At 44.3% G+C, this 27681-nt stretch overlaps 3 protein-coding genes across 3 annotated transcripts; 2 read left to right on the forward strand and 1 right to left on the reverse strand.

Moving 5' to 3' along the window:
* Positions 1 to 608: 608 nt before the first annotated feature.
* On the reverse strand, positions 609 to 21823 carry LOC117676269 (uncharacterized). Its single transcript, XM_034435648.3, has 3 exons — positions 21493 to 21823; positions 20095 to 20613; positions 609 to 1425 (listed from the first exon to the last, which is right to left on the reverse strand). The coding sequence occupies exons 2-3, from the start codon at positions 20589 to 20591 to the stop codon at positions 963 to 965; spliced, it is 960 nt and encodes a 319-aa protein (XP_034291539.2). The 5' UTR covers positions 20592 to 20613; positions 21493 to 21823; the 3' UTR covers positions 609 to 962.
* LOC148111494 (uncharacterized) lies at positions 11574 to 15719 on the forward strand. Its single transcript, XM_087881141.1, has 2 exons — positions 11574 to 14139; positions 14889 to 15719. Exon 2 carries the CDS (start codon positions 14903 to 14905, stop codon positions 15317 to 15319), a length of 417 nt encoding a protein of 138 aa, XP_087737267.1. The 5' UTR covers positions 11574 to 14139; positions 14889 to 14902; the 3' UTR covers positions 15320 to 15719.
* Positions 21824 to 24527: 2704 nt separating the features above from the next.
* LOC117676268 (uncharacterized) lies at positions 24528 to 26768 on the forward strand. Its single transcript, XM_034435647.2, has 2 exons — positions 24528 to 24641; positions 25934 to 26768. Exon 2 carries the CDS (start codon positions 25949 to 25951, stop codon positions 26414 to 26416), a length of 468 nt encoding a protein of 155 aa, XP_034291538.2. The 5' UTR covers positions 24528 to 24641; positions 25934 to 25948; the 3' UTR covers positions 26417 to 26768.
* Positions 26769 to 27681: the final 913 nt, after the last annotated feature.

Consider the following 27681-nt stretch of genomic DNA (forward strand, 5'->3'; position numbering starts at 1 on the left):
TGAACATCTTGATTGTACCTTCCCTTCATGATCCTGAACCTCATCCTATGATGGACTTATGTTGCTCCCCATAAGTATATTGACTTCAGACTGAACATTTCATGTTCCTTAGGCCTATCCTCATAAGACATGTCCTCAAACTAATCAATCAATGAATCAATCAGAATACAGTGGAAGAGACCTTGGAGATCTTCTAGTCCAACCCCATGCTCAAGTAGGAGACCCTATTCCAAAGAAACCCCCATGTCTTCTTTGTCACCTTCCCCTGAACCATTTCCAAATGGAATATCCTTTTCAAAATGTGGTACCCAGAACTGTACAAAGTTCTCCAGGTGTCAGCAAGGCAGAATAGAGGGGCAGGAGAAGCCGAATTGTGATAGTCCTTCTAGTAGCTTTGACCCAGATCTGGCCCAGTTGACATGGATCAATGCAAAGGCAAACTCAACCAATGATCTGCTTCACCCATCATGGCTTATTCATCAGCAGGGCAACCTTAGCTACCCTCCTCTTTCCACCCCTACCCCACCCAGGCTCCATGGAGGAAACCTCCACGGCCACCAAGAGAAGACTTCACCCACCTTCAAATGACAACCAAAGAGATCCACTAATTTGCAGTGCAGAATGATTTTTATTAAAGTGCAGAGAAAGAACATTGGAAGAAGCCACCAGGGGTTTCAAACAGTGCAAAGAAATGAACATCTCCCGTTTAACAAATAATCACAGAGGCCAGGGTGGAGACGAGGCCCTTAGATGTTTGCAGAGCTTTCATTCTTCACATGAAGCCCTTGAACCGATCACTTATCTGCCATAAGTGCTTGCTGGAATGCCAGGAAAAGAATACAAGCAATGGGATAACTTAGAGTAGACGGAGCTGTGATAGCTGTATGCACACAGAGCAGGGCTCAGATACGGCTTAGCCAAACTTCTGAAATCCGTTTTCATCAGGGATAGTCCAGGTTCACTTAACAAGGGAGGGTGCAGATGCTACCTCTGCGCCCATAAGAGCAGATGCTGCCACGGCGCCCATAACGCCCCAGGCGGCCTCCGTAGTAGCCACCATAATTTCCAAAACCTCCGGTGGCACATGGGGTGTGGCCTCCGACGGCGACGGGCTCACAGCTGGCGGAGAGGATGGGACCAGGGAGGGTGACCACAACTGCAGGTGGCTGGATGGTCACCTCAGATGCTGGGATCTGGCTGATGCAGGAGGGGGCGACTCCGGCCAAGGTGCCCAAGTTCCTGGCGGATTCACCGAACCTAGCGCCGCCGTAACCGTAACCGTAGCCGAGACCGAGACCTCTGTAGCCGTATCCCCATGGTCCACAGCCAGCTGACCCCAGTCCGACGACGGGGGCGGAGGCACAAGATGGGATAGCACAAGATGGTGGACAGCAAGCCATTTTTGATAGGACAATTAAGGTAGGTCTGAAATGAAACATTACACAACCAAGTTGTCCATGAGAGGAGGCAAAGAATGTCAAAGAACAACAAAGACTCAGAGACGGTTCCAGAGGATGGGATCGTGTGCACACACACAAACATCTGTTCATTTGTATCGTGTCAATCTTCTGTCTGGTTTTGCACAAGCGTGATTAATGAGATGATATCCCATCCTTTAGGTGCACAGAGTAATGAGTCATAAAGTCATTTCCCCCTCTTCCTCCTCCAACTTAACCACGCCCTTTTTTTTTTATTTTAATAAGACTGGGGCCAAATTATTTAATATATTTTTAAATTGCTTTTAAAAATTTTTTGTATATATGTGTTTTAGTGTTGGCTGTGCACCGGCCTGAGTCCTTCGGGAGAAGGGCGGTATAAAAATTTAAATAATAAATAAATAAATAAATAATACCGAAACTTAGCATCTTGTAGGACTGCAAACATTAGATCTTCAACTGACTCCACCAAGGAAACCCAGCCTTTGTGATTCAAAAAAAACCAACCCAACCTAAACTAAAATGGAAGGAGATGTCCATCTGGAACTGCTCTTGAGTTCCAAGTTCTGTGAAGATCCATTACAGGAAAGAACTTCCAGAGGATCTAGTTCAAATGATCTGCATTTTTCTGAAGACCGCTTGAACGTTTTTTGGAGAAGCTCTGAGAGCTTCTGAAGTAGAGACTGTGAAGATATGAAGTGTCCTTCTATGTATCCTATCCTTGTTTATCATTGATAGACATTGTCTGTCCTCTAGTGTCTTTGTTAAAGGTAAAGGTTCACCTTGCACATAAGTGCTAGCCGTTCCTGACTCTAGGGGGCGCTGCTCATCTCCGTTTCAAAGCCGAAGAGCCAGCGCTGTCCGAAGACGTCTCCGTGGTCATGTGGCCGGCATGACTTAACACCAAAGGTGCACGAAGTGCTGTTCCCTTCCCACCAAAGGTGCGCCCTATTTTTCTTCTTGCATTTTTTACGTGCTTTCGAATTGCTAGGTTGGCAGAAGCTGGGACAAGTCACGGGAGCTCACCCCGTTACGGAGCACTCAGGATTCGAACCGCTGAACTGCCAACCTTTCGATCGGCAAGCTCAGCATCTTAGCCACTGAGCCACCATCTCATTCCCTCCAGAGGAGGCTTCTAAGATCTTAACTAAAGCTGAGCAGAAGAGATATCCTGGGCTCAAATTCCTCTCCCTTCAGCTGAACCCCCAAAAGTTATTCTTCTCCAGATCTTTCTTCACAGTGACTGCTTCTCCTAGCAAGAGCTTGGAGGGCTAATCCAGCCCCACTCTTATCCCATAAGTACTCTGCAGTTCTAACTCTCTAAGTTAACCTGCTCCAGTGAAGAAATTGACTTACCTGCTCAGAGGAGGAGAAGTAGAAAGGGAGCAAGCTGGTCAGAGAAGCTGTGAAGATCTCCCAGAGTAGAGAGGGCTTTTATACCGTTCTGGTGAAGAAGACTTCCCACAGGGAACCCTTAATGAACCACCAACGCAGTCTGACTCATAACATGTCAAGATAATAATTACAATTTTAGTTCCTTAGAATGCCGTGTGGGTGTTCCTCTATTTTTTGGTTGTTTGGGGTTTACGGATGTTTTGTAAAAATCTCATCTTACTGGGGTGTGTCTCACCACAGCAGGAACCACGGGGATTCGCTCTCTTCCTTCCCAAAGAATAGGAAAAGATCAGGAATTCTTTTTCTCACACTGACCTTCTTAACCCATTGTAGTAAGGAATAGGTAAGGATATGGAATATTAAATCAGGATCTGGGGTGGATTTGGTACTGGAAGGAGAAGAGAAGGATGTTGACCCTAAAGATGACATATGTGTAGCAGTGGTGGGTTTCACTTAACTTTGCTACCAGTTCGCTTACGCGCTTGTGCTCACTTCACTCATGTGTGTGCCACTTCTGTGTGTGCCCAGAGCGTATTAGATGCGTCCAGGTGGATGGGCGAACCGGTAGCAACTCACCACTGATGTGTAACCATATTATTGTAGTCCTTGTCTATTCTTTTTTCTTAGCTTTTTACGTTTGCAAGTAAAGGGATTTAATGGTACTTCAGTCTCGCCAATCTCTAACTGTTGAAAGTGGGGTTATAGTGATAAGGGGGAATGTTGTGTCTAGGTGGCATTCCTTCTTATCTCTATAACCCTCCTTTCAACAGTTAGAGACTGAGGTACCATTAAATTCCTTGACGAATTGATATGTACGGACTTTAATGGAAAAATGGATGCCTTTGACTGTATTTCATGGGGCGTACTACTTGGCAGCTTGACAAAAAGGAGGAGAAGGGGAAGAAGGAGAAAGAAGTTGAGGAGCAGAAGAAAGAGAAGGAGGAGAAGGAGAAGGAAAATGAGGAGAAGGAAGTCGAGGAGGAGGAGAAGGAAAATGAAGAGAAGGAGAAGGAGAAAGAAGTTGAGGAGCAGAAGAAAGAGAAGGAGGACAAGGAAAATGAAGAGAAGGAAGTCAAGGAAAAGGAGGAGAAGGAGAAGAAGGAGAAGGAGAAAGAAGTTGAGGAGCCGAAAAAAGAGAAGGAAGAGAAGGAAGTCAAGGAGAAGGAGGAGAAGAAAAGGAAGGAGAAAAATCAACAAAATATCAAGATTATAAAAATTAACACGGAAGGGAGCAAATCTCCAGATTTTTCTTTCAAGGAGATGGTCTTGGAATCTTCAGATCTAACCTTGAATCCCAAGAACTCAACGCTTCTTTGTTCTAACAGGAATAGCAGCTCTAACTAGATCCTGCTCCTCTCAGAGAAATCACGTTATTCTCATTTCTCTTCCACTTCTAAAATTTACATTTTTTTTAAAAAAAAAAGAGGGGCGCCATATCCTTTGTTCAGGCTTATTCCCTTGTTTCTGCTGTCAACAGAGATTAATCAATCATTTCAAAACATCTCCGTAGCTTTCTGCTGAATGTAAGATTGACGCGAGATGCTTTCGGGGCAAGGAGTTTTACTGGCATCGATTGAAGGATGAAAAAAAAAACCCCAGAACCACAAATCGAAAAACAGGAAAAAAATTTAAAAAGTAAAAACAAAATACCCCCACCTCCTCTCCGTTTGGGGAGGTGTTGTGACACAACTCACAACCATATCATTTCCGCAACTAAACAAACCAGAGTGGATTCGCACAACCCCAATTGTCCTAGAAATGCCAGGGAACCCCCTGAAAAAATTGTGAGATTCAACAAGTTGGTAAAAAAAAAACAACGACAGTAGTTTTTTCATCTACCGGTGTTTTTTTACTAAATATCCTTCAAGCTACATGTGATAGTTTGAATTTCCTTTAAATACGCATTGATTCCCAGAAAAGACACAGGAATTGTCATGGATTTCCAGAATGTCGCTGAGGAACCCAAAGAGTATTGATTGATCTTTAGTGTCAGTAAGGGGACATCATGGCTCAGTGGCTCAGTGGTTGAACTTGTCGATCGAAAGGTCAGCAGTTCAGCGGTTCGAATCCCAAGTGCTGCGTAACGGGGTGAGCTCCCGTGACTTGTCCCAGCTTCTGCCAACCTAGCAGTTCGAAAGCAGGTAAAAAATGCAAGTAGAAAAATAGAGACCACCTTTGGTGGGAAGGGAACAGCGTTTTCCGTGCGCCTTTGGCGTTGAGTCGTGCCGGCCACATGACTACGGAGACGTCTTCGGACAACGCTGGCTCTTCAGCTTAGAAATGAGCACCACCCCCTAGAGTTGGGAACGACTAGCACATATGTGCGAGGGGAACCTTTAACTTTAGTGTCAGTAAGATTAAAAAATAATTGTCGAAAGAAAAACGAAATAGAGACAATCTCTCTGGCTCAACGCTCAAGACATTTTTGGTGGGGTAAATACCGTGTTGAAAAAAGATAATCGAGTTCCATTCAGTTTTCCCAAATTCAAGGGCCGCCATTATGTTGCACGTGGATGACACAGGTGTATCAACGCAAAAAGCTGACCTGTGGATTTTCACAAGTTGTTTAATCTGCGTGGACAAGATGTTTGCCATTCCACATAGCTGTCTTCTCTCCAGCTCATTTAAACAACCGAAGAGATCAAAAGCTTCGCCACGGGAATGCAATCTGCAATTATCCATCTCGCCGGTTCTAGTTCCCATCTCCAATTGGGCTGGTTGAATTTCCTTGGAGCCACACGTCAGCAGGAAAAAGAACCAAGAAAATAAATAGTTGACAGAATGACATTCCAGCAGTCAGATGCTTATCTCCCCTAGAAAACTTTGAGATAGGATCTTCTTATGGACAGGAACTTCCTTCCAAGTCAGCGACTACTTGGTGGAACTGAAGAAATTCCAAAGAGTATTAGAGCAGAGGAAGGAAATTGGGCCCCTGGGTCAAACATTGCAAAAAAAAATATATCCTGCTTTTTTGGCACCTGGTTCTCCTACTGGAAGAATGAGAAGGAGCTTTCTACATCTCCTCCAAAGATGGAGGGCATTTAGGAGAATTAAAAATTTATTGAGTTAGGGTGGTGGTGGGTATTTTGTTTCTCTCTTGTGAGGAGGAGGAAGAGGAAGAGGAAGAGGAGGAGGAGGAGGAGGAGGAGGAGGAGGAAACTGTGAGATCCTTGGTGGTCTCGGAGTTTGATGGTTTTCTTGTAGACATTTCATTACTCATCTAAGTAACATCATCAGTGCTAGAAAGGAGTGGGGTTTGGGTGGGGAGGAGGAGGAGGAGGAGGAGGAGGAGGAGGAGGAGGAGGAGGAGGAGGAGGAGGAGGAGGAGGAGGAGGAGGAGGAAACTGTGGGATCCTTGGTCTCTGAGTTTGGCTGTTTTCTTGCAGACCCAACTGGATAACATCATTAGGGCTGGAAGGGAGTGGGTTATGTAGAGGAAGAGGAGGAGGAGTGGGAGGAGAAGGAGAAAGAGAAGGAGAAGGAAGGAGAAGGAGAAGGAGAAGGAAAGAGAAGGAGAAGGAAGGAGAAGGAAAAGGAGAAGGAGAAGGAGAAGGAAAGAGAAGGAGAAGGAAAGAGAAGGAGAAGGAGAAGGAGAAGGAGAGGATGATTTAGTTAGGATAGAGTTTCCAAGGGCCACATATGGACAACTAGATCTTTGTACCCCAAATCTGACTCCAGGAGCCCCTGAAGCTGTCTCTTCCTCTGCAAAATGGACTCTCTCCGTTTCACAAGATACGTAGTGTAAAACATCCTGTTTTAATGTGGTCATTCCTTGCAAGAGTAAAAAAAAATAAAAAAATCTACTCTCTTTATCCATAATGTCCCATATTTTTTTTTATTTGTTTCATGTCAGGGACATTTTGGAATTATATTAGAGGGAAAATTCACTAGGTTTTTTTTTTTTTAAAGTTTGTGTCATTTAATGAACCCAGAAATGATTGAAGACCTTCGTTGGGATGTGAGCTCAAGGTAAAGGTAAAGGTTCCCCATGGACATATGTGCTAGTCGTTCCCAACTCTAGAGGGCAGTGCTCATCCCCGTTTCAAAGCCGAAGAGCCAGCGCTGTCCGAAGACGTCTCCGTGGTCATGTGGCCAGCATGACTCAACGCCAAAGGCGCACGGAAAACGCTGTTCCCTTCCCACCAAAGGTGGTCCCTGTTTTTCTACTTGCATTTTTTACCTGCTTTCGAACTGCTAGGTTGGCAGAAGCTGGGACAAGTCATGGGAGCTCACCCCTTTACATGGCAGTAGGGATTCGAACCGCTGAACTGCCGACCTTTCAATCGACAAGCTCAGCGTCTTAGCCACTGAGCCACCATGCCCCTCTGTTTTTAATTCTATTATCTGTAAATTAGAAAAGGTTCGATGTTGGGTATAGCCTCAGCTTGATCTAAAAGAAAGAGGTGTAATGAAATGCCACAAAAACTTTCAATGTAGCCACCCCCGACCCCACTCCAAGCTCAATAATAATTGCTACCGAACGGGGATTTAAAGGCGAGAGGCGAATTCTTATTATTACGAATAATAATGGGAAGTCATAACCTACAATGCAGATTTAATTGCTCTTCAATGGCCAGTAGCTTCCTCTTTTGAAGCCAAGTTATGCCTTGCAATTCACTGACTCAGCCCAAACAAAATTGTGTGTGTCCATGGGAAAACGGTGTGTGTTTACACACCGGGAACAAGAGGTTCCACCCTCCGTAACTACTGGTGAAGGGTGGAGATGGCATACCTGAGCGGAGAAAAACAGGAGATAATGTCTAAGATAGTATTGAAAAATGATTAAGTGAGTGGGAGGTACAAATGACTACAAACAGCAAGGATGCCTTTGAAGATGAGTTGCTGAGTGGGTTCCTTCTTAGTTTGTTGAGTGGGAGAGATTCATGGCTAGTCAATTTCACCATCTCTGGACCTGAGTGGGCTCCTACCTCCTTGTTGAGTGTCCCAAAAATCCTTTTTCAAGAGGCAACTGGAATTCCTTTGCTTTTCCTTGAAGACATTTTACTTCTCATCCAAGAAGTTTCTGTCAAGCTTCGATGCTATCTCAAAATAAATGACTTTCTAAACTGCCAATCTTTAAGGAAATTTTCTCTTTATTCGAGTACGGCAACCAGATCATGACTCTGCGCGGTCAGTACTGACCTTTGCCCCCCAATCCCTCCCTTTCCGATCCCCAATTCTCTGCTTCTCATTGGCTATCTTCCAAGTCATTCTCCAGACTTCTTGTCTCGTCATTTCCCAGGAATGTCTCCCCCCCTCCTCATTTCCACCACAGCCCGGCTTCAAAGGGATTTAGCAGGCAAAAGTTCAGAGCTTATCTCTCTCCTCTCTATGCCAGCGCTGAGATGCTGACAGTTTCTTCAGTTCTGAACTGAAGAACCGGAGAAATTTCTTAGATGAGAAATGAAGTGTCTTCAAGGAAAAAGAAAGGAAGTTCAGTTGCTTCTTGAAAAAGCATCTTTGGGACAACCATGACCTGAATGACTGAGGATCTCCATGTTGAGTGGGAGAGATTGCACAACAGGTCAATTTCACCCTTTCCGGACCTCAGTGAGCTTGTCCTTCATTTCTTTCTCCCACCTGGTAACCAATTTCCCTCGCCTCATCCTTACTCGATTTTGTTCCTATCCATTTTCGATTGCTTATTTGTACCCTATGACTATCATTAAGTGTTGTACCTTATGATTCTTGACGAACGCATCTTTTCTTTTAGGTACACTGAGAGCGTATGCACCAAAGACAATTTTTTTTTTGAAAACAATTTTTTATTTTAAAACAAAAACAAAATATAAAACCATCATCATTCCAAAAATTACAGACAGTATATCAATCGGTTAACATCCTTTTGTGCTCAATCCCATCTTTAAAATATCAATATATGACCAAAGCTTATTTTCCACAGAAAAAAAAATCCACATATTTTATCTTAACTTCCACTTCATATTACATATTTCATCTCCATGTTTTATTATCTATCCATTGATAAAACAAATCCCGTAGCAAATTATATTGTTTATCTTCCTGTCCTCTTATTTCAAATGTCAATTTACTCATTTCAGCACACTCCATCATTTTCTTAATAATTTCTTCATCAGTAGGTATCTTCTTTCCTTTCCAGTTTTTTTGTAAATACAATTCTAGCCGCTGTTAAAAGATTCACAATTAAATTTATTTCTAAGCGAGGCTGGGCTGGCTTAGAAAATGAATTTTAATTGGGTGTTTGTAGCTTTTAATATAAGGGCCAAATTTTTAATATATTTTAAACTGTTTTTAAATTTTATGGGTATATGTTGTTTTAGTATGGCTGTACACAGCCCTGAGTCCTTTGGGAGAAGGGCGGTATAAAAATTTAAATAAATAAATAAAATAAATAAATAAAAGATTCACAATTAAATATTGCAATTCTCTATTATATGTTTCCGGTAAGATCCCTCAAAGACAAATTTCTTATGTGTCCAATCACACTTGGCCAATAAAGAATTCTATTCTATTCTATTCTATTCTATTCTATTCTATTCTATTCTATTCTATTCTATTCTATTCTATTTTCGACATGGTCACCTCTGACCCCCCTTCCATCCCGATACGGATTCACAATTGCATTGCGGCACGACTGAATTCACTCTACCTGGAGGGAAAAAAAATATCTCCAGTTTACATCGGAATGTGGCTCAGCTAAGCATCATAGGAAAACTTCACAGAAATTTACATTCCTAATTTTTTCTTTCTTTCTTATCTTCCCAATCACCATACAGATCAACCTGTTACAGTAAATGACATGGACCGTTGCCAAGCTTTTAAAAATATGTTCATGCCCATTTCCTTTACGAGTAGAGAATTATACAACAAATCCAGCGCCTTTAATTAACACCGAGATGCTACCTGAAACAGAGGTCAGATTGCTACAGGGGTCAAAACATTTAAGATTTAATTTGGTTGCATCAACACTTCTGGAAAACTGTTTAAGGCTGTTCCACCAGGAAATAAATAGTAAAAAAAAAAAAAAAGCTAGCAACACCCAAAAGGAAATGCAGGAGTTCAAAGGAGGCAGATGGTTCCCACCGCAAAGTATTTGCCAATTTACTCAAGTGATGCTGACTGTGAGTTCTAACTGTGGGAAGTCATACTATCAGTTTAATCATCTGTGGAATTCATTTTTCCAAGAGGAAAAAAAAAATTAAGGCTAGTTTTTCCTGAAAGGAGCCGAGAAAGCTGGCTCTGAGGTTTACAATATTGGCGAATATCTGGAACTAAGGTGTAGGATGAAGGTTCATTCTTGGAGGGCTGTAAAAGCACCACGAAGCGACATATAAGTCTAAGTCAGGGTCAGCAACCTGCGGCTCTGAAGCCGCATGTGGCTCTTTCACCCCTCTGCTGAGGCTCCCTGTCACTCGAAATATGTGTCACAACTGCCAATGGGTGACACCTGCCGGCATGTGATTTATTGAGCTTTTTGACCCCCAGTAGGCCAACCATGGATAAATCCAAGAAAAGAAAAGTTTCAGAAGAAAACAGAATGTTTAATTCAACTATATATGCTAGTTTTGTGGCCGCTCAGGAAATAGTCAGGCATGGGAAGAGTTTTGTGGCTCCCGGTGTTTTCTTTTCTGTGGAAATGGGTCCAAATGGCTCTTTGAGTGTTTAAGGTTGCAGACTCCTGGTCTAAGTGCTATTGTGGGTTAGTTTCCTAACATTTCGTTACTAGGCTGGGTAACCTCTTCAGTGGAGTTTAGGGGAGGTCAGTGTTCTTCTGTTTATAAGGGTTTGTAGTTGTGTCAAATGAGGATCTTGTGAGCAACACAAAAATCATCGGCCACCCTACCACCCACCACGCTGATGAGTTCATTGAAGTCCAGCACTCCACAAGGAATTTGTTGTGGCCCACCAGTGGCCAGAGAAGCTGGCAGCAGATTCGGACAGTGAGGAGGTTGGGGAGGAACCTGGGCCAGTCCTGGAGTCTGGGGAGGGCTCTGCGTCGGAGGCAGAGAGGGGGCCAGGGCCGTCTGACAGTTATCAGCTGCCTTCGGAGTCAGACATCAGTGAGGCAGACAAACAGCTGGAGCCTGTTCCCAGAGCTGCCAGGAGAAGGGAACAGCTAAAGAACAAGGGTCGACTCAGGAGTAAAGCCACAGGTGGATGATGAATGGATTATTCCCTCCTATAGGGAATAAAAGAGGAGCGAAAAGGGAGGAGCAAAAGGGGAGGAGCGAAAAGAGGAGCAAAAGGGGAGGGAAGTTTGCGGGAGACAATTAGTTCGCTTAATTGGTTCGTGACTCTCAGGGAATCCTTGCCAAGTTTTGTAGATATCACCCTGGCAGCTCTCCAAGCCAAATAAAGTCTGCGACTGTTAATGCTCCCTTGAAAGACTTTGTTGGATGCGAATGTGAGAAATTCACAGAATTACAGTAACTTAATAAAAGGGGTTTTTGTTGGCACAAGGAGTTTGCATCGTGGTTTGGGAGAGCCTAGGTCACAACACAATTCCATCAACAGACACACAGACCTACAACCAGTCTACGAACCCCTCAGAATTCAGATCAACCCCACAGCCAGCCGGAGACACCACTGACCCTCAACCAAGCCACGCAAGACCCCCTCCCCACCAGCAGTTCATTTCCCAATAACCCTGACCTCCTTATCACAAGACCCATCACAAGGCTCACTGATGACTCACAGCTGACCCATCACAAGACCCTCACTTGACACCCACACCCAAAGCCCTTATAAACAGAAGAGCACTGACATCCCCTAAAAACTCTTCTGAAGATGTTAACCCAGCCTGGTAACGAGATGTCCGGAAACCAACCCACAAGCACCTTCACCCTCTTCTCAAGGTCTTCTTCAAGCTAAAGCATGGCTTTGGAAAGGTCCCACCACCAAGGAGGATGTCAGTGTGGAGACCCTTCTTCTCAAGAACTTCAATCTTGGACTTCTATGGCAATCCTTTGCACTTTTTGAGCCGTATTTCTTGATGCCACTTGCACCACATGAATAACCAGTAATACACTTCTGTCAGGTGCTACAAAAACCCGTGCTCAGGTGCATAAAAGAATGTCCTAGGGAAGATAGAATTCTTTTCCATGGAGGATCAGAAGTAAAAAAAAAAAAGTATAACTCTGGCCATCTAGAATTTTCATGGTCAGTTCTGTCCACCAGTAAAAGATTTTGTTTTCTATGGAGGCATGACTTGGGATGCTGCCACATTTCTTTGTGGGTTCTCCACCTCTGGAGACTTCTGGGAAGAGGCTGGATGTCCACCTCTCGAGCCTGGTTTGTTTGGTTTTTCTTCATGTTGCAGAGGATTACAATAGATGTTCCTCATGATTGTCCCACCATTTTATGACTAGGCTAGTATTAAGTGTGGGAAGGACTTTTGTGTTGGCGTGTTGAAGAGCTCAATGATGACATTCATTTAGGGTGTATATATTGTGAGCCCAAGGGATGCGGTGGCTCAGTGGCTAAGATGCTGAGACTGTCAATCGAAAGGTCGGCAGTTCAGCTGTTCAAATCCCTAGTGCCGCGTAACGGGGTGAGCTCCCGTTACTTGTCCCAGCTTCTGCCAACCTAGCAGTTCGAAAGCAGGTAAAAAATGCAAGTAGAAAAATAGGGACCACCTTGGATGGGAAGGTAACAGCATTCCATGCACCTTTGGCGTTGAGTCATGCCAGCCACATGACCACGGAGACGTCTTCAGACAGTGCTGGCTCTTCGGCTTTGAAATGGAGATGAGCACCGACCCCTAGAATCAGGAACGATTAGCACGTATGTGCGAGGGGAACCTTTACCTTTACCTTTTATTGTGAGCGCTCCGAAAACCGATTGTGTGAGTGGAGCTGGTAGGTTCCGAGCTCCACCTCCCTTCTAGTATCAGACCAGGATTCTACATTAATGTACTTGCACAATCATTTGTGAAACACAGTATCCCCCATCGTTATTGTTAAAAACTCATTCCATCAAACTATGGCTCCTTTGACCCTGATCTAGAGAGCTCACACTCTCTGTCCATTGATTGGTCCATCAGAGAATCTAAGTTTATTCAGCACATAGAAGCAAAACCAATTTTAGATGGAGTCTGTTGTGTGAATATGGCTTCAGAGAAAAGGTGAGTTCCAGATTATCCAAATTAAGCCTCCAAATGGGACTCTTTATATTGGGATACAACGCCAAGTGCTGCAGAAAGAAACACGGTTATTCATGGAGATGGCCTATCCCTCTACGGTGGGCCAGATCCTTCTCCAGAAAACAAAGGATCAGCCCTCCATAATACGTGTGAACATTGACTTATCTGCTACTGCATGGTCATTGCTGGTGGTGGGTCGCCAAAGCTTCATCCACCTGACAATTCTACAACGTCCTTTCAACCGTGACACCCTGGCTGCCCCAAAATCAGGTAGGCAGCTGAGAATCTGCTGCAGCTTGTTCAAGAAACCATGGTCAAAACCAAGGAGGCTAAGATGTGATACACGAGGAACAATAAATAAGAGGACTCAATCCAGGGGTGGGCTGCTGGGGGTTCGCAGGGGTTCGGGAGAATCCCCAAATCCCATTCCTGGCTGACCCTGCCCACCCCACCCCGCTCCTCCCAGGAGTCTCCATGCAGCCCATTTTGGATGCAGATAAGTGCAGGGCATGCATGGAGGCTCAGGGAGGGCAAAAAAGGGGGCCTACCGGAAGTTCGGGAAGGCAAAGGGCCTCCGGAGCCTGGGGAAGCCACTTTTGCCCTCTCGGAGGCTTGAGGAATGCCTCCAGAGCCCAGGGAGGGCAACAATGCCCTCCCCCCTGCCATGGTGCAGGAGACTGACTAGGCCACACCTGCCATGGCCACACCCACCCAGCAACTGGGCAAAGAACCCCTTGCTAACAAATTTTGAAGCCCACCCCCCTGACTCAATCCCACTGTTTGCTTTCAGATTCATTCGAAAGACTCTGCCGAGCTTTCTCCCATTTGCAAATCTCAACTTTTCTCCCTACATCCCGCTTCCGATCTTGAAAGTTGCAAGCTTCTGTAAAAAAATTTAAAAAGAAAGGAAGGAAGTATTCTAACAGGTTTCAGGCCATTTGTGTCCTTCTGTGCTGACAACAGCGGAATCTTTTTCCGCGGAAAGCCCTCGGGGTTTCAAAGTAATTTTTTCAAAGGACAGGAACAGCAGATTTTAATGGTGATTAATTACCAGTTAGCCAGGCGAAGGCATTCTTGCCCGCTCCTCGGGACGCTAGGAAGACAGTATAAAAAGACCTGGCCTTCACACAGAATCTCCAACAGCTTCACATCTCATCTTCTCTTGCCTTCTCCTCCTCAAAGGAACAGGTAAGCCGATCTCTCGTACTTTTGTAGGAAACAGAAGGTTTATCGACAGTTTGGGATTAACTCAAGACTTGGGCAGTAGCATCTGCCTGCCTGAATTTGCTGGAAAGGCTAAACAGGATGAAGTCAGGGAATCTATAGTGGGGCACCTCCATGAAATCTCTGTAGGCTAGACTGGAAAGTTTTTCCATCATAGTATCTTTATTTCAACCCTTGATGAACGTAGTTGTTCCTTAAAATTTACAAATTCCAATGCTTCTTAATGCTTTCAAGCCCAACCCAACGCCTCCAATTTTGGGGTAATTCAGAAGTCAAGATGGGAAATGTTTTGGTTGCTACCATTACTTTTGCATTAGGTTCTAACATGGGGGATTTTGATGGTGTACGCGTGCTGCAAAGCTCAGCGAATGAAAATATAATAATATATAAATATTGGAGAACATCTAAGGTTGGTCTAGCAGACCAATTAGAATTTGGAGGACTTGGATACTCCTATGCCAAGTAGACTTGGAGAGTGTTGACTTCTTAGAACATTGGGCCCAGAAAACCTGCTGATCTGGTGTAATACCAAAAAAAGCTTCAAATGTTCACAGATCATTGAGATTAAACCAAAAGGATAATTCAGAAGATCCCTAATTTTCTTGATTTTGGAAGCCATCCACCTCTCCTGGATGGGATACCATAACTATGTTCTTCTCCTTTCGGGTCAGCCTTGGTGGGTGTACGTCAACACTGTCTCCTTCTTCTTTCAGTCCTATCACCAGAGATGACTTACTGTGGACCTTCTTGTGCTGTCCCATCCTGTGCTTCCGCCCCAGTCGTCGGACTTGGGTCAGCTGGATGTGGACCTTGGGGATACGGCTACAGAGGTCTCGGATATGGCTATGGAGCTGGAGCTGGAGCCCTGGCTGAAACTTCCAGAAGCCTGGGCACCCTGGCCGGAGTCGTCCCCTCCTGCATCAACCAGATCCCAGCATCTGAGGTGACCATCCAGCCCCCTTCAGTTGTAGTCACCCTCCCTGGTCCCATCCTCTCCGCCAGCTGTGAGCCCGTCGCTGTTGGAGGCCACACCCCATGTGCCTCCGGAGGTTACGGATCTTACGGTGGCTACTACGGAGGCCGCCTGGGACGTTTCAGTCGCCGAGGGAGCATCTGCTCTCTCCCCTGCAACCTCCCTTGTTAAGTTAACCCGGACTCTCCATGACCAAAACGGACTTCAGAAAGTTGGCTAAGGTGTGTCTGGCCCTTCCACGGGCCTGCATTTAGCTCTCACAGCTCTCTTCTGTCTACTCTAAAGTCACCCCACCGCTTGTATCCTCCTTTGATATTCCAACAAGCATTAGAACTGTGCCTTCCTGTAAAATTAGCCCTCTGCCAAATTGATCAGTCAGGGACTTCACGTGAAGTTTTGAACGAACGACGCTCTCCAAACATCTGGGGCCTCGTCTCCTCTTGGCAGCTCTACCATTATTTGTCTAAAAGGGAGACATTCATTTCTCGGCACTATTTGGAATCCTCGATGGCTCCTTCCCATGTTCTTTCTTTGCACTTGAATAAAAAAATCATTCTGCTTTGCAAACTAATGTTTCTCCTTGGTTGTCATTTGAAGATGGGCCAACTCTTCTCTTGGGGGCCATGGAGGTTTTCTCCACGGAGCCTGGGTGGGGTAGGGGTGGAAAGAGAAGGGCGGCCAAGGTTCCCCTGCTGATGTATAAGCCATGGTGGGAGAAGCAGATCATTGATTGGGTTTGATCATGTCAACTGGGCCAGGTCTTGGTCAAAGCTTCTAGAAGGCTGTAGGAAGTGAGCACCTACCTCTCTCCTAGAAAAATGAAATATTAATTTCTAGGAGATATTAAAAAGGCAGACTGTTATACCTTCCTGGATGAGAAAAGGAGAAACATGCTCTTGGAAAGCGGCCCCCACCTTTGTTAATAGCCCCAGAAAGACAAAAGACATCTTATCTACAACACAAAAGACCTTCAGCTCCAGGGTGATGGGATTAAGACATGGCCCTCAGGACATGATAGGATTAGCCCTCTACCCATCTCACTACATGGCACCTGGGAAGACTACATCACCTAGGAAGGCTCAACCAAGCTTGGGACTCAGGACAGCCTACAGAGTTGCCTCTGCATGGCCCCATGGGAGTCTGACAACCAATCAGAATACAAGCTCAAATTCAAAAGCCCAGAGAGGGTATAAAACTCAGGCACTCTCAGCATCTCTGCCCCTTTTTTCCCCTCTACGCCCAACATCATCAAGGCATGTGATCCTCCTGTCCATCATTAAAACCATCTTTCCAAGCAACTTCCATGAATCCAGTGTCTTTTTCCCCACTTGGAACTGAACCCAGATGGACATTTCTTCCAACAAGGCTAACACAGCTCTGCTTCTCCTCCTCTGTTTTGACTCCCCACTTGGAGAACATTCTGGACACCACATCTCCAGAAGGATGTTTAGCCTGGAGACAGTTCAGAAGAAGGTGACAAAGAGGACACGGGGGCTTGAGGCCAGGGGTGAAATGCTTCCGGTTCGGACCGGATCGTGCGATCCGGTAGCGATGGTGACGGGTGGTTCGGAGAACCGGTAGCAAAAATCCCTGCGCCCCGCCTCCCCATGAGCTGCGCGATCATCAGAGGCTGTTTTTTTTTTTTTTTACTTTTAAAAGCCTCTGATGATTTCATGGCTCAGCTGGGATCGTCAGAGGCTTTTAAAAGCATTTTTTTCTACAACCTCTTCGGCTGAATTCATGCTAAAGGTTATCCAGCTAAGTATTGACTGACATGGTGACAATTTCTGCATATCTTGTTTTTTTCTACGTGTTTCCCTTTTCTTCTTTATACCGTCACTGCTATTCTAATAGCAAATCCTTCCTAAAAGTTATTGCATTACATTCTTTGATTAAATTATCTTTCCATTGATATATAATTTTATGGTACTACTCAAAAAAAAAAAAAGTGGTGTTATTAGCTAGTTTTAGAAAATACACTTTTCCCAAAAAAGTTTCCACAATTTTGGCCACTACTGTATATAGTCCTCCAAAACATGAATGAGTTGAATTCTCAAAAGAGGGTTTGGGACCTTCATGGAAAAAAACTGGTCTGCCAAAACGGATGAAACTGGTCCCACAGTGCCTCCTTGTGGACATTGTAACTCAAAACACACAAGGTCTAGACTAAAAATAGAAAATAATTCTCCTTACTCCAAGCTACTGGTGGAAGAACCCTCTTGGTGGAGAAACCACATTTCCACAATATCTTAGCTTAGTCAAGGAATGATGTAGCTGCGACGTTTGTGTAAGAAGCTAAGCTTTGTTAGAACAGCTGGATAAACAGCGTCCGGAAGAAGGTTCTGGAGTTCATGGGATGTTCTGGAGTTCCCAGGAAGGTTAATAGAATAAGAGAGTTGGAAGGGACATTTGGAGGTCTTCTAGTCTAACCCCCTTCTCAAACAAGAGACCTTCGGCCCTTCTGTGTAGGCCAGGTGTTGTGGTTCCTTTGAATGAGGAAATGAATGAATGAGTAATTGAATGAATGAATGGATGGATGGATGGATGGATGGATGGAAGACAATAATGAGACAAGCACTGATGATGTTACCTACTTTGGTAATGAAATGTCTGTAGGAAAGCAACCAAGCTCAAAGAGCATCAAGGATACCCTCCTCCTCCTCCTCCTCCTCCTCCTCCTCCTCCTCCTATACCAGAGAAGATGGTATACTCTGGTGATGGGCCATTAAATTGCTTTAAAAGGGAAGTAGATACCACCATGAAGGAGAAGGCTACCATGAGCTATTAGTCTTGACAATTCAATGTTAGCTTCAGACATGGGGAACTATGGCAGCATGAAAGGGACACGCCTGCAGAAACAACGGATGGAAACAAACAACGGATGGAGAAACAATGGATGGAAACTAACAACAGATGGAGAAAGAATGGATGGAAACTAACCATGGAGAGAAGGAACCTAGAACTAAGGAGAAATTTCCTACAGGTGAGAGCCTTCAATGGAATCCAAAGTGCCTTTTCATTTTTTTCCAAGTTTTGTTTGTTTGTTTGTTTGTTTGTTTGTTTATTTATTTATTTATTTATTTATTTATTTATTTATTTATTTTTACAAACATATCAAATCAATGCGTGGACAGGGTGGCACCTGGGTGTCATTACATTCTAATACAAAATAAAACTAGTAGAATTAATCCTAGTGATTGCATTCAATCAACTTACACGTTTTTGATAATGATACACATTTATGTTAAGTTGCAATCTTAACAGTGTTCAATTCTTCTATGTTTTCTCTTGTTCTTACTGTATTTTTCAGAGTATAAGATGCACCTTCCCCCACCCCCAAAAGAGGCTGAAAATTTGGGTGTGTCTTATACTCCGAACGCAGCTTTTTTGAAGCTTTTTTTCAGCCCTAACGAGGCGCTAACGAGGCGCTAGGAAGTGAAGCTATCTTCCCAGCTTTGCCTGCTCCCTTGACTCTCCGCTGTACTTTAAGGAAGTGCTAGCCGAGTGACGTGATCTCCATGCTTTGCTCCAATTCTCAGCTGTTCTTTAGAAGCTTTTTTTTTTCAGCCCTAACTAGGCGTTAGCCGAGTGAAGCGATCTCCCCCTGTGCTTTGCCTGCTTTTCTCATTGCTGCTTCCTCTCAGCTGTGCCATAGAAGCTGTTTTTTTATTCCCAAAAAAGGGATAAAAAACCAGCAAACGAATGTGCTGAAGCTGACCAGACTAGCCAGATGAATACCTGGTAGGCAGAATTTTTTTCCCCTCCTATTTTCCACCCCAAAAACTAAGCTGCGTCTTATACTCCAAAAAATACGGCACTTTTATTTTAATATATAAAAGTGTATGCACTAATATTCCCCCTTCTCTTATTTCTATCACTTATTTTAACTTTTAATCATGTCACCCTTTATTAAAAGACTTTTTCTTTCTATCCTACCTAACTTCTATTCATGTCACCTACCTTAAAAAAAGAAAAGAAGGAAAGAGGAGAGGAGAAGCAAATCCGAGCAACAGCATAAAAGATAAATCATCTATCCATCATCTCTTGCCCGCTTCAATACTTTAATTGCTACGCTTTTTTTTGACTTGCCTCCCAAATTCCTCTCTTGGATCTTTGTCTGCATCTGCTTCTTGGCTGTTGAGTCTAGATATTTCTCTCACCTCTACCCTTTTCCACTGCCTAGTTTACAAAATTTCTGCCCAGGCCCCTATCTCCCTTTCAAACGTATCTTCCAACTCTCAAAAGTGCTTTTTCAAGAGGCAACTGGACCTTCTGGTTTTTCTTTGAAGACATTTCGCTTCTCATCCCAGAAGCTTCTTCAGCTCTCTGAGAATCTCCATAGACAACCAATGGAACAGCTTGCCTTCAGAAATTGTGGGTACTCCATCACTGGAGGCTTTCAAAAAGAGACTGGACATCCATTTATCTGTAATGATATAGGGTCTCCTGCTCGAGCAGAGGGTTGGACTAGAAGACCTCCAAAGTCCCTTCCAACTCTATTATTCTATCTTCTATTCTATATTCTGTGACATCAATTTGCAAGTACCATAAAGGTTGACCTTGGGCAGAAACCAACTGTTGGACTAAGAAGGATTTTGAGTTGGTTCATCTGAGCTCTTCTTAGGTTCTTTGGATTGTCTGAAGGCAGACATGGCTTTGATTCACTGCACCCCGTGCTACAGAGGCTGGAGATCAAAGGAAGACAGAGATGTGGGTTCAAATGATTCACATTTCATTTTATTGGAAAACAGAGAGAAGCTACATTAAGAGACACGCAAGAGCTGGTGAAGGTATGTTTTATATATAACATATATATATATATATATGCAAAGTGGGTGGGAACCTGAGCATTTTAAAGCAAAGGTGGGCGAAACCAACAAGAGGAGTGAGTCCAAAACCGTTGTAGTATCAAAGGGGGGTCTTCGATGCCAATGTCATCCATTTACAGGCAGATGCTGCCACGACGGCTCAGACAGATGCTTCCTCTACGGTTCCATGGGTACCTTTTCCCAAGAAGACCTCCGTAACCCCTGAAGCCAAGACCTCCATAGCCCCAGCTGCCTCTCAGCCCAGAACCACCAACGGCACATGGGGTGTTGCCTCCAACAGCGACGGGTTCACAGCTGGCGGACAGGATGGCACCAGGGATGGTCACCACAGAAGAAGGAGGCTGGATGGTCACCTCAGATGTTGGGATCTGGTTGATGCAGGAAGGGATGACTCCGGCCAGGGTTCCCAGGCTTCTAGAAGATTCAGCCCATCCACCAGGGTGGTAGCCGTAGCCCAAGCCATAGCCGTAGCCGTAGCCCAAACCAGAGCCGTAGCCATAGCCCAGACCGGAGCCCAGACCCCAACCAAGACCTCTGGAACCACATGATCCAAAGCCAACAACTGGGGCAGAGGCACAGGAAGGCACAGCACAAGCGGGTCCACAGTAGGCCATTGTGGTGAGTTGTGAAGTGAGTCTAGTATTAAAAAAAAATGGAGAGACATCATTAGAATTGCATTCCATTCAGTTTCCCCATTCCATCTCCCATCTCTTCCTACAACCAGCAAATACTTCAACAAGTTTAACTAGAACTGAGTTGAGCTAACTGATCTTCTCAAGTTAGGCTTCTCCAACATAAAAATAGCCCAGAGAAGATTCACTAGGGTGGGTCATGAAATTTGGAAGGGAGATCTGGAAAACCAACCCTTGTTTTTATTTAAAAGGGAGAAGAAGAAAAAAAGAATCGAAGAAAAGACTTAAGACTTCCCCCAACTTCTCCTCATTTTGGAAGCCCACTTTGGACCCAACATGATGGTCCTTGACCAAATGACTTCTTCTGACTACAGTGAGAAGTCAAAAGAAAAAAAGTTCTAGAGGAAATCAGAGGTAATCTGCTTCTTTAACCCTGCCCAAAAAAATTAAATGCATGGTTGAAGTCATCACAACTCAACTCATTCTAGCCTCTGATGAGGTCCAAATCTTGCAGAATCTCAGATTCTGGCTTGAAGATCTACCTCAGATATCTCAAAAAGACTGGATTGCTTTTGTACCCCCCTCCCTCCCCTCCTCCTTCCCTCCCTCTCTCTCCCTTCCTTCCCCACTCTCCACCTTTCTCCCCTCTCTCTCCCTCCCTTTGACACTCTCTTTTTCTCCCTTTCTCTCCAAACCCTGACCTCTATCTTCTGAAACTCAAAATGAAGCCTTCCTACTCCTTCAAATAGAACGCTGGAAGCTAGTTCAGAAAGCAGAAGCATTCTAGCCTCTGATGAGGTCCAAATCTCACAGAATCTCAGATTCTGGCTTGAAGATCTATCTCATCTGCTCGCAACCAGGAGGGATTCTCTCTGAGTCTTACCTGCTTCGGAGTGAAGTAGTGAAGATAGGAGAGTCAACCAGAAGCTGATGGCACTGCAGAGAGCAGAGAGGGCTTTTATACGATTCGGATGGCGTCCCCAGGAAGTTGGGACTCGTAAAACTTCATTTGGCTTCCAACAATTTTCTTTTCCGGCATTTAAAAGGGGAAAAAAAAGGACTTCACTCAGCACAAACTGTCATATCGCCATTGTGAGGCACAATAATCATGTCACCGTAAATAAAATAAAACTATTTCTTTTGCGCTCTCTTTCAAGTTTGTTGACCTCAAGGCAAATGTTTCTGTTTATCTGATCATGGAAGTGAGCAACACCCACAGGTGGAGAGGAAGATCAAAGCTGGATTGTTGTCCTCAGTAGCAACTCCTCAAAAAACAAAAAATAGCAACTTTTCCTTGAATCAGCACAGAGACTCACAGATAACTTTGAGTTCAAGGTGGAGAGCTTGTCACCCTGCAGCTATCCTTGAATCTACCCAATACATGGGAAAATGGGAAAAGTAACATTCCCAAGGTCTTGTTCAAAACTAGCAAGCCAAACTCACTTTGGACCTGAGACCTCCTGCTCTGGGTTGAATCTACTCTGCAGTAACGTCTGGAGGATAAAGCATCCTGAAGATCCCATCACCATTAGAACGTCAGCTCCAGAACCTCAAGTGTTCAACCTTCTCCATGATGGTCTTCATTCCAAAGCTCAAACATTTCAACCAACCCAACTTTAGTAAGCTTTCCATGAAAAAATCTAAGAGTTCTAGAGCACATATAGAATAGAATAGAGTAGATTAGAGTAGATTAGAGTAGAGTAGAGTAGAATAGAATAGAATAGAATAGAATAGAATAGAATAGAATAGAATAGAATAGAATAGAATAGAATAGAATAGAATAGAATAGAATAGAATAGAATAGAATAGAATAGAATTCTTTATTGGCCAAGGCTCTCTCCAAGGCTCAAGGTTGACTCAGCCTTCCATCCTTTCTAAGGTAGGTGAAATGAGGACCCAGTTTGTGGGGGCAATAAGCTGACTTTGTATAAATATACAAAAGTATGAAAGCTATTGCTTAACACATTGTAAGCCGCCCTGAGTCTCCGGAGAAGGGTGGCATATAAATCAAATTAAAAAAAAAAGTGTGATTGGACACACAAGGAATTTGTCTTGGTGCATACGCTCTCAGTGTACATAAAAAGACAAGATACATTCGTCAAGAATCATAAGGTACAACACTTAATGATAGTCATAGGGTACAAATAAGCAATCAGGAAACAATCAATATCAATTGTAAGGATACAAGCATCAAAGTTACAGTCATGCAGTCCATAAGTGGGAGGAGATGAGTGATAGGAACGATGAGAAGACTAATAGTAATAGTCATGCAGACTTAGTGAATAGTTTTACAGTGTGGAGGGAATTATTTGTTTAGCAGAATGATGGCATTCAGGAAAAAACTGTTCTTGTGTCTAGTTGTTCTGATGTTCTCTATAGTGTCATTTTGAGGGTAGAAGTTGAAACAATTTATGTCCAAGATATGAGGGGTCTGTAAATATTTTCACAACCCTCTTTTTGACTCGTGCAGTAGACAGGTCCTCCATGGAAGGCAGGTTGGTAGCCATTGTTTTTTCTGCATTCTAATGATCCTCCGAAGTCTGTGTCTGTCTTGTTGGGTTGGAGAACCAAACCAGACAGTTATGGAGGTGCAGATGACAGACTCAATGATTCCTCTGTAGAACTGTTATCAGCAGCTCCTTGGGCAGTTTGAGCTTTCTGAGTTGGCGCAGAAAGAACATTCTTTGTTGTGCTTTTTTGAGGACGTTTTTGATGTTAGGTGTCCATTTTAGGTCTTGCGATATGATAGAACCTAGAAATTTGAAGGTCTCTACTGTTGATACCATGTTGTCTAGTATTGTAAGAGGCGGTAGTATGGGAGGGTTTCTCCTAAAGTCTACCACCATTTTTACGGTTTTGAGTGTGTTCAGTTCCAGATTGTTCTGGTCGCACCACGAGGTTAATTGTTCAACCTTCCATCTGTATGCAGATTCATCGTTGTCTCGAATGAGACCAATCACTGTTGTATCCTCTGCAAACTTCAGTAGTTTAACAGATGGATCGTTTGAGATGCAGTCATCGGTATAGAGAGAGAAGAGACGTGGAGAGAGCACACAGCCTTGGGGGGGGCCCTGTGCTAATTGTACAGATCCACCTGGGGTAGACCAGGTGTCTCGATAGACAACCACTTGATATATATATATAATTTTTATTCATAAACATTTTTGAAAAACAGTGCATTGTCCGAGTATACCATTTACAAGTAAGAAAAACCCAAAGGAAAGTTAATAGTAAATATTAACACTCAAACTAATAACAATAGTAATAATATAGTAGCAGTAATAATAATATCACCAAAAAGCTTAAACTAAATTTCTTCCTACAATAGTTTATTTACATTTTTATTGATTACGAGCCATTCATAAAATTTATTCCACGTCCGATAGTATTCTGAGCCTTCTTTATCTTTCATTTTTAACGTTAATCTGTCCATTTCGGCACAGTCCCAAATTTTTTGGATTACTACCTCTTCTGGTGGGGTGTTCACATTTTTCCAGTATTTAGCATAGATACTCCTTGCTGCTGTCAATATATGTAGCACTCAGTACATCTCATAGCCCTCCGATAATATACCTACGATTCTTAATAACTGCTCCTGATGCAACAGGCAGGAAGAGAAAGAAGAAACGTCAGTAGCAATTGAATAATTGAATGAAATTTTGACATTTTAAATTGTAAACAGGGTGTATGAATGCAGCTTGGGTTCAGTAGGCATCAAGTGCATTTACCTCTGCGGAAAGAACAAAAGAAGAAAAGAGGAAGCAAAGATAAGATCAGAATGACAACTGTGTCGCATGAGGCTGACAAAACGCCAAGTCTTCAATTCATAAGTTTATTTCACCTTATTAAAGTAATTTGGAGTAAAAGAGATGAGTCTGTGTACAAGCATCTCGTTAATGAAACCCTGGAGCCAAAAGGGGCGTCTCTAAGATAGCGGTGAGGACAGAAAAACAGTATAAAAGAGCTTCTCGTGCTGAGACCTTCCATCAGCTTCATCTCCTCCTCTTGACTGCTTCCTTAAGAGTCTCTCTGGTAAGTCCCTTGCATCTCAGATGCCTTTTTAGGCTGTTATGGCTCTTTGTGTTGTGAATTGGGGTGGGAAGGAAGGAAGGAAGGAAGGAAGGAAGGAAGGAAGGAAGGAAGGAAGGAAGGAAGGAAGGAAGGAAGGAAGGGATAGGAATGGAGGACAGAGAGAAGGGAGGAAGATTAGAGGGAAGGAAGGAAGGGGATAAGAATGGAGGGGAGGATTAGAAGGAAGGAAGGAATAAGGATGGAAGAGAAAGAGAAGGAAGGAAAGGAGTGAGGAAGGAAGGAGGGATAGAGGAGAAAGAGAAGTAAGAGAGGAAAGGAGAGAGGGAATAAGGAAGGAAGGGAGGGAATAGGGAGGGAGGAGAAAGGGAAGGGAAGGGAAAGGAAAGGAGGGAGGGAGGAAGAAGGGGATAGGAATGGAGGAGAGAGCGAAGGGAGGAAGATTAGAAGGAAGGAAGGAATAAGGATGGGAGAGAAAGAGAAGGAAGGAAAGGAGTGAGGAAGGAAGGAAGGAAATAGGAATAGAGGAGAAAGAGAAGTAATAGAGGAAGGGAGAGAAGGCGAGAGGGAATAAGGAAGGGAGGGAGGGAATAGGGAGGGAGGAGAAAGGGAAGGGAAAGGAGGGAGGGAGGGAGGAAGGAAGGAAGGAAGGAAGGAAGGAAGGAAGGAAGGAAGGAAGGAAGGATTTGAAACAATTCTACCTCTTCTTAGGAAGAGCCTAGTGAAATGTTTCATTCTGACCTTAAAGCAGTCTTCAGAAAACATGCTTGATCTCAGAATGATACACCTGCTTACCGTGTTTCCCCAAAAATAAGACCCTGTCTTATATTTTTTTGAACCCTGAAATAAGCGCTTGGCCTTATTGCCATGCGCTCAAAACCCCGATTGGGCTTATTATCAGGGGATGCCTTATTTGAAACAGAGTATATTTCATTTGAATATTAGCAAAAACTGTGGAACAGACATCTTAGGGTCCTTCCATCAAGGTGGGAAGTCACTGTCCAATAAAAGAGGTCCACTTTGTGATCCACCGAACGGCAGGCTAAACATCATTGCAAGATTCCTCACGATGTTGTTGTAAAAAGTGCCTTGTGGCCGATCCTCAGACTTATGACCATCATAAGTCATGTGATCAATATTTGGGTGCTTGGCAGCTAGATGTATTTATGGCAGAATCAGTTGTGGCCGTACGTTGAAGGCCACCTATCCATGATATTAGGAAGAGTCTTCTTGTTTTTTCTCATGCTGTGTGTGAATCACAAAACCCATGCTTCTTCTTCTTCTTCTTCCAACAGCTCATCCATCCAGCCATGGCTTACTGTGGACCTTCTTGTGCTGTCCCCTCTTGCGCCTCTGCCCCAGTTGTTGGCTTCGGATCAGCTGGTTCCAGAGGTCTTGGTTGGGGTTGGGGTCAGGGCTACGGTTTGGGCTACGGCTTGGGTTATGGCCGTGGTTTGGGCTACGGCTACGGAGCTGGCGCCTTGGCTGAAAGCTCAAGAAACCTGGGCACCTTGGCCGGAGTCGTCCCCTCCTGCATCAACCAGATCCCAGCATCCGAGGTGACCATCCAGCCACCTGCAGTTGTGGTCACCCTCCCTGGTCCCATCCTCTCCGCCAGCTGTGAGCCCGTCGCCGTCGGAGGCCAAACCCCATGTGCCCCCGGAGGTCTCGGACGCTTGGGTGCCGGTTACTACGGAGGCCGCCTGGGACATCTCGGACGCCGTGGCAGCATCTGCTCTCTCGGCCGCCGAGGTAGCATCTGCAACCTCCCCTGTTAAGTTAACCTGGACTCTCCATGACCAAGAACGGATTTGAGAAAACCGGCTGAGCCCTTTTCTGGGCTGCTTGTGGCTTTTATGACTCTCTTCTTTCTACCCCGTTGCTCTCCTGCGATTCCAACAACCATTAGCACAAATTAGCCTCCTCCTAAATCGATCGGCCCAGAGCTTCACGCGAAGTTTGAAGGAAAGAAGCTCAGCCAACATCTAAGGACAACTCGTGTCCTCTCCGACACATGAAATTATTTGTCAAAGAAAATATGTCCCTTGCTTTGGACTGCTTGGAAGACCTCATGATTTATTCCCAATGTTCATTCTTTGCCCCTTAATAAATGTGACTCTGCATGATAAACCTTTGGCTCTCGTGTGGTTGCAATTAAAAGACGGGGAAATCTCTTCTCTTGGGTGACCGTGGAGGTTTTCTAGGTTGGGTGGGTAGGGGTGGAAAGTGAAAGCTGGCCAAGTTTTTCTCTGCTGAGGTATAAACCATGATGGGTGAAGCAGATCACGGGTTGTGTGATTGTGTGAAATGGTCTGAACCATTTTTTTCCCAATCGGAAGGCCTGAGTTCATACAATAGTTTCAGCCAGTATTAAACAAGCCACATTTTCCTCTCCCTTCCTTCCTTCTCCTCATTCCCATCCCTTTCCTTCCTTCGTTCGTTCCTTCCTTCGTTCGTTCCTTCCTTCCTCCCTCCCTTCCTTCCTTCTATCATCTTCCTTCCTTCTCCTCATTCCCATCTCCTTCCTTCCTTCTTTCCTTCCTTCCTTCCTTCTATCATCTTCCTTCCTTCTCCTCATTCCCATCCCTTTCCTTCCTTCGTTCGTTCCTTCGTTCGTTCGTTCCTTCCTCCCTCCCTCCCTTCCTTCCTTCTATCGTCTTCCTTCTTTCTCCTCATTCCCATCTCCTTCCTTCCTTCTTTCCTTCCTTCTCCTCATTCCCATCACCTTCCTTCCTTCCTTCCTTCCTTCCTTCCTTCCTTCCTTCCTTCCTTCCTTCCTTCCATCATCTTCCTCCTTTCTCCTCATTCCCATCTCCTTCCTTCCTTCCTCCCTCCCTCCCTCCCTTTCTTCCTTCTATCATCTTCCTTCTTTCTCCTCATTCCCATCACCTTCCTTCCTTCCTTCCTTCCTTCCTTCCGTCCTTCCTTCCTTCCTTCTATCATCTTCCTTCCTTCTCCTCATTCCCATCTCCTTCCTTCCTTCCTTCTTCCTTCCCTCTCTTCCTCTTCCCTCTCTCTTCCTCCCTCTCTCCCTCCATACCTC

The sequence above is a fragment of the Pantherophis guttatus genome, chromosome 18 (assembly GCF_059756535.1).
Source record: "Pantherophis guttatus breed Tessera chromosome 18, ASM5975653v1, whole genome shotgun sequence".
In the NCBI taxonomy this organism is placed as follows: Eukaryota; Metazoa; Chordata; class Lepidosauria; order Squamata; family Colubridae; genus Pantherophis; species Pantherophis guttatus.

Coding starts and splice junctions, on each gene's coding strand:
- LOC148111494 (XM_087881141.1), top strand. CDS start 14,903: ATGACTTACTGTGGACCTTCTTGTGCTGTCCCATCCTGTGCTTCCGCC.
- LOC117676269 (XM_034435648.3), bottom strand. CDS start 20,591: ATGGCCTACTGTGGACCCGCTTGTGCTGTGCCTTCCTGTGCCTCTGCC. Junction 1,426..20,094: donor CGTCGTGGCAGCATCTGCCT/GTAAATGGATGA, acceptor GTTTCATTTCAG/ACCTACCTTAATTGTCCTAT.
- LOC117676268 (XM_034435647.2), top strand. CDS start 25,949: ATGGCTTACTGTGGACCTTCTTGTGCTGTCCCCTCTTGCGCCTCTGCC.